The sequence below is a fragment of the Sphaeroforma arctica genome (assembly GCF_001186125.1).
Source record: "Sphaeroforma arctica JP610 unplaced genomic scaffold supercont1.932, whole genome shotgun sequence".
Taxonomy (NCBI): domain Eukaryota; class Ichthyosporea; order Ichthyophonida; genus Sphaeroforma; species Sphaeroforma arctica.
In genome coordinates this window covers 6,317-12,814 of record NW_014039626.1, presented here as the reverse complement: position 1 = coordinate 12,814, position 6,498 = coordinate 6,317, and the positions used below count along the sequence as shown (strand labels likewise).

Genomic DNA, 6,498 nt, shown 5'->3' with positions numbered 1-6,498 from the left:
TATATATATATATATATATATATATATATATATATATATATATATATATATATATATATATATATATATATATATATATATATATATATATATATATATATATATATATATATATATATATATATATATATATATATATATATATATGGATATTCATATATATATATATGTATTTATTTACATAAATATAACGTTAGAACAACATGAAATGTTATTTGATTTATATGCGAGATAGCTGCACATATACCAAACATACTCCTAATAATCATCATGCTAAACTTGTATGGATATTCCGAAAGGTGCGTTCATGCACACAATATTAGTCAACTACAAGCGTGCCCAGGTGAAGATTTTTGTTTGAAAACCAGCGATGAAATTAGCAATATAAGTCAACTTCTAAACTCGGACGATATGACCTTATTGAAATTAGTGGTGAATGTTCCCGACGACAATGTAGCCAACGCCCTGTGGTAACAGCTCACCAGCTCATATCTATTGCTAGATCTTACCTTAATAGACGGAAGGACCCCCATCGAAAGATCTCTTGGACAAGAACGTTAGCCAAAACAGAAATCCATAGTCGAGCTTCTCCGCTTGGAATCAAAAGGTACACACAACTGCTCATAAACAGGCTGAGTAAGCAGACAAACCCGCTAAGCAGAAAGAGCACGACTAAAGTAGGATTCCCGGCGATAGTGGGCGACACCAGCAGAATGGGAACCCCAAAAGCGATTAAAACGTATCCAACAGAAGTGAAGTACATCGTGTTCCCTTGTGGTCCGCGAACACGGTCGTAATTATTCGTATGTGTTCGCTATATACAGAAAGTATCCAATACACAAATCAGTAGTAGTTTTGTATAAAATACCGATCTGTTTACTTTTTGTGACCAGACTTTTTTTGGTGCAACTGATTAGTATGATAAGAATTGGACACCCATTCTGAACACATACATTGTACAACGAGTCGTCTTACAATCGAGAAGAGCGCTACAAATCTGCAACATGACCGCTGGTTGGGTCTTTGCGGTTGTTGCTGGCAGTTGTGCTGCTCTGTCGTCCACCTTTATGAAACTTGTGTCGGATGCTACATTCAATTCCAGCGTGACCACCGCTGGGAACAATGTATGTTAGATTTATGACAACCACGTTTAGTATCTGGATCCAACATCTATGGAAACTTTGCAGCTAAGTACTTATCTATCCAAGTAAGCTATTCTGCGTGCAGTTCGATCCTTCTTTAACAGTCGCTGGAGAGTTGTAGGTGTAAGAATGTGCAACACCAAAGCGTCCGGTACAAGTTCTAAAAAGGCGTAAGTTGCGCACACGTGATGCATAAAACTACCGTTGCACTGCGATTTGGAAATTATAGCATCCTCACAAGAACCAAGACTAAACAATTGTAATATTTTCATGCTAAAGTATATAGAAGTCCATAGAAGTGGACTTGCGGAAGGACGTATTTGAGTAAGCTAACTTTGCATCTCTGATTGTGAGTTACTCAATTCATCACCAACTCCTATCACTACAGGCCGGGACCTTTCTCGAGGGTATTCTATATCCTCACACGGTTGGTGTTCTGATCAATATTGCGTTTATCTTTGTGACACAATCGTTGATGTGGTTCTACTTCTCCAAATCCTTGGTCTATTGCGATAGTGCATTGGAGGCCACTGTCATCAACACGGCGTGCAACTTTTCTGTATCGGTATGCAAGCTCGTACCCGCTACTGCTTTCCGTAGTTGCACGCGATACTCTTTTGGCCATCACAGCTGCCAAACTGACATTCCTACAGACACACATCGTGGCTAGCCCAAATCGTTTTCTGCTTCAATATTGCACCCAATTTTTCCGCCAATCCATCCTAAGCTCATTATTGAGGCTAAGTATAAATATCTCCAGGCACTTCTAGGTTCAGTATTATTTGGAGAAGAGCTCACACTGCAGTGGTGTTTCGGTCTATCCCTAATACTGGCTGGGGTGTTGTTAATCGTTAGACAAACGGTAAGTTATTGATCCTCTTTGTTTTATCGCACATTTTGAGGATGTGGTCTGCTTTTTCTTCGACGCAGTTCATTATGCAATGCCTTGCGCCTAAACTAACTATTGTTCAAACTGTTCAGACACTGCCTAACATGGAAAAACCGGAATTGAAAAAGGAATAACCAAACTCCGCTGGGACGCTATTGGGCGGTCAACTGCACCGAACATTGGTCTGTACTTGGAACGAACAAAGTTCCCGAACGCATACGCATGCTGCTGTAACGATGCGCCTGTATTTAATTCGAGATAGAGAGAGCTACTGGGGATTGTATAGCAGTGCTAGCTAACGCCTCAGATGGTACACAAGGGAAGCAAACACAAGCGTCATGAATCTGAATCAGAAATCACGTGTCATATGACTGGTTTCGATCCCATTCGAGCATACGAACGTGTTCGTCCAGATTGTTGCTGTATTGCTGTGGCTCCTTGTATGTGCACCTCTTCGTGTGGGGATTGCGTCTGGTGGCAGAAAGCACGCGTGCGTACAATCATAACCACTAGTGCTGCTCTTATATTGCAGAGCAAGATTATAACAGCCTTTATCCACGACAGGATAGTGCCTACCATTTTGGATTAGCTAAATCCTCGACGGTATCCCACACAAAGCCCCACGCTAAGGAAATCAGATACAGCTTATAATCTAAACTTTCATCGACCTACTCTCCTATGTTATCCACGCCGTACAGCAATCACTAACATGTAACGTGTCAGATATATTTGGCAGTACTTGAATTGGTAACCGAAATTAATATCGCAGAATATCACATTCCTATCGACGGGCTTTATTCAGAATTAACTGGGTAATAAATTTGCGGCGAAACTGAACTTCGCTGGATTGATAGCTGCCGTCTTTGTGTGGTTTTCTGTTTTATAAATACCCACCAACCGATCGGCCAGCTCAAACATATTACTTCGCAACGATATGATGATGAACTGGGCATTCTTTGTTCTCTCCTGTAGTAGTGGGGAAAATATAGTTTAAATGGTGAAATAGCGACATATATTTAATAAAAATCTTCAAACTTATTCAGAACCCACACTCATTCTCAGCTTTATGAAGTTCTAAGTTCTGTGTCGCTCGTGAATACCTTTATATAGTTAGCCACAATGGAAACGTTCCTGAAGTCCAGAGCAGCGTCGATCTCATCCATCACGTAGAGCGGTGTCGGTTTGAAGTGATGCAGTGCGAAGACCAGAGCCAGCGAACTCAACGTCTGCGATAACAATGCGAGTGAATCGTCACATTCTGTTTTAGAAGCGTAAGGTGGTAAACACATACACCAATGCCATGCATGCGTTGCGATTAAATTGTGAAGAAAAAGAACTACACGCCCAATACCTTTTCGCCTCCGGAAAGGTTGGAGATATTCTTCCAACTCTTTTTGGGCGGACGGACACTGAAGACAATACCCTCAGAGAACGGGTCCAAACTGTCCACAAGTTCCAGTTCGGCATCGCCACCGAGCGTAATCATCTGATACATCTCCTTCAGCTTCAGAGTCACGATATTGAACCCTTCCATGAACATGTCCAGCCTTTGCTTCCTGAGTGATTCGTGCTTCGCCCGGGCGGCTTCCCTGTCGGTGGTGACCCGCTCTAAGTCACTGACTCTGTCGTTGTATTCGGTTTCCTTCCTTTGGAATTCAGCCACCACCCCGATGTTTGGCGACGAGTTCTTTATCGTTTTCGAGAGCTTGTCAATAGCCCTCTCCAATTCTCGTTCATCTGCCTCCACCATTGCCTGCAGATCCACGTCCGAGAATTCCTGCGGTAAATTTATAAGGGGTTCATCAGACTCTCGATCATATATTATTAATACGCTGGTAGTGCGCAACCATTTTACCGAGTATCGGAGCGCCGTACGCAATCTATATTGGTCCAAACGCCACTCAGGTGGTGAAGTCGCCAAATACACAGACGCTGCGAACCTCGGACGTACAAGTACTACTATAAGAAAGCTAATACGTTGAGACAATAAGACAATCTGCAAACAACAGTCAGCATCCAATGACAACGAGAGCACAGCGTATATCACTTGCCTCTAATTGCATCTCTTCTTCGGACCCAGACACGCCGGGAATGAGACTTTGAGCCTTAATCTCCCGAACAATGGCTTTGACGGTCGCTGTGCTGCTCTGAACCTAGTGTGAGTGCCGGACAAATAACGAGTTAATGCGCAAGCTACTTGAGAATTCAAAATTTTAGTTTTTTTTTCACTCCAAGCTGTCGCGCCGTTTATAAGGCGATATTGGACAGAATAATGGCTACACTAAAAAACGCACACACATAGAACAGTTTGAGCCGTATGATCTTAGTCCCACGACAAGTAGCCTCCGGATAGGCGTGCATATTAAGAAATGCAGGGGTGTAGGACGAGAGCATACTTGTTTCGTCCAGTCCTCCACGCTGCTCTGTAGGTCAACCTGTACAGAGCGGATTTTAGCGTAGGCGGCTTTCTTCTTTTCGTATGATCCTGTTAGTTCCTGAAGTGATCCCTCCTTGGATTCAAGTAGCTCTTGTGCCTTGTTCATTGCTTCAATCACCAGGCGTGCATCCTGAGGAAAGCAACCGCGGCGTAAGAAAGCCTCTATAAATCGCTATTATTTTATGCATGCTATGGCATATCATGCTCCACCCAAAAGAATACTTCCGATCGATATTGGCTTCGTTCTCACTCACTATATACTACATATCTAATATCAGTGATCAACGCAGAATCACCGAACATTCATAATACATCCGCTATTCAGTTGTACGCATACCTCGTCCAGCTTAACAAACTCCTCCTTCATGGCCGCTATGACTTGGGCATTCTCTTTCAGCTCTATTTGGGTCTTGGCCTGCCTGTTTGTACACGTCTGTATCTTCTTGGTGGCACTTTTCATGGTCACTTGAGATTTCGTCACTGCAGACTTGACTGTCGATATCTCCTGCACGATACCCTCGATCTGCCCATCAGAATCAGAGTTGTGTGAGTTGATGTTCAGAAACAGTCGGGTGCTTCGCCCCTCAACCTAAGTTTATGGCTATTTGATCTTTATCATCTACATCAATACTACGAATTGAGACTACTACATTGCATATGCATGCTTACAAAGTGTATACTAATAATATCTTGAGATTGAGAATACTAAGACACAATTTCCTCGTGCTCAATTTGCTGTGTTTCTTATGTGGGAAGGCATATAAGCATATCACTTATCAAGAAGCGAGCGTGTATACGCTTCGCAATCTCCAACATCCTTATCCACACCACATGACAAACGCAGAGAGCATCATAGTATCTGATCGAAGATATCAAGCAAACACGTAGTTCAAGTGAATTACCAAGAAGTTGACAAACGCTGGCTTGGCTGCCCATTTACCTTTGCTTTTTGTGCTTTCATCCTCACACCCCCCACATCCATAATCGAGTTCTGCAGTGATTTGATCTGACTGTCGAGCTCAGCAACACGCGCCTTTGCCTCGCCTAGTTGGCTGCTGATGACCTCCAGATCCTTTGTGAGCTTTTGTTCTGCTTTCTTTTCCTCTGGAGTTTGGTTGACCTGTACAGGTAGTAATTCTTGACTCGTTGAACAATGAATTGAGGCTCGACCTAATTCTGCTTGATCTTTGTTTCAAGTTCCTTTCTCGTCAGCGAAAATACGTCTTTGTCCTGGTTCAGACATACATTCATTAAAGTACAGCCGCAGAAACTCCTGAAAATAGCTTCCTTGCGTAAATTCTAATTAAAACGGCAACGATCGAGCGCTTGAGAAACGTGCATGCAGACGAGGCGAGGCGGTTGTGATTGAACATGTACATGGCTGCGGCCGTAACAGATCGAGGGTCGCGATTGTCAGTAATTAAGGCGCACTTTCAGACATGTATTCGCACAACGCTTAACAAACAGCAACTACATGGGCATATACACTCAAAGACATACGTATACGGAGCAGACGGATGATGTAAGACACATGCATACCTGAGTCGCTAATGTCTGACAGAGACCGGGAAGCTCGGCCGCCTGTTTCTTTATGGCATCGATGTCCATTATTGCATGCTCTAGACCTACATTGATCTCCTTGATTTCCTCATTCAGCTTGGACACAGTGGACTTTCCCTCGTCAATTTGACGGCGGAGCGAATCGTACTCTTGTTCCAATGCAGCCAACTCTTTCTGCTTTTGCTCAATCTGCGCTCATAGGAAAGAGTGGGAAGCATGATATGAGCCCATCAGCATGTTGTTTGTGTTTGCTATGGTCGAGCAGAAGATTCCTCAATATAGAAGCTAGTGAGTCACATGGTACCTTCATGCGACTGAATTCTACCTAGATACTCATATGACCGATGACGGCAATTCGCGAAATGAACCCAGCTGGAAGTTATATGCAACAGACCGCATAAATCTCCAGCACAAATATATACATACATATATACATATATACATATATACATATATACATACATACATAC

General features: G+C 42.8%; 2 protein-coding genes across 2 annotated transcripts in view; one reads left to right on the top strand and one right to left on the bottom strand.

Annotated features, from left to right (window-relative positions):
• The first annotated feature begins 916 nt into the window (after positions 1-916).
• SARC_09308 (hypothetical protein) lies at positions 917-2,957 on the top strand. The gene is made up of 4 exons (XM_014296677.1): positions 917-1,124; positions 1,531-1,707; positions 1,903-2,004; positions 2,124-2,957. Exons 1-4 carry the CDS (start codon positions 1,005-1,007, stop codon positions 2,163-2,165), a joined length of 441 nt encoding a protein of 146 aa, XP_014152152.1. The 5' UTR covers positions 917-1,004; the 3' UTR covers positions 2,166-2,957.
• SARC_09307 (hypothetical protein) overlaps positions 2,740-6,498 on the bottom strand; it is a gene marked incomplete at its 5' end in the record, with an annotated part of 9,915 nt that continues 6,156 nt past the window's right edge. The window contains 8 exons of the mRNA XM_014296676.1: positions 2,740-2,997; positions 3,132-3,257; positions 3,383-3,808; positions 4,083-4,184; positions 4,428-4,598; positions 4,806-4,991; positions 5,409-5,588; positions 6,008-6,217. Coding sequence (XP_014152151.1) covers positions 2,836-2,997; positions 3,132-3,257; positions 3,383-3,808; positions 4,083-4,184; positions 4,428-4,598; positions 4,806-4,991; positions 5,409-5,588; positions 6,008-6,217 — 1,563 coding nt within the window. The remainder of the gene's footprint in view (positions 2,998-3,131; positions 3,258-3,382; positions 3,809-4,082; positions 4,185-4,427; positions 4,599-4,805; positions 4,992-5,408; positions 5,589-6,007; positions 6,218-6,498) is intronic.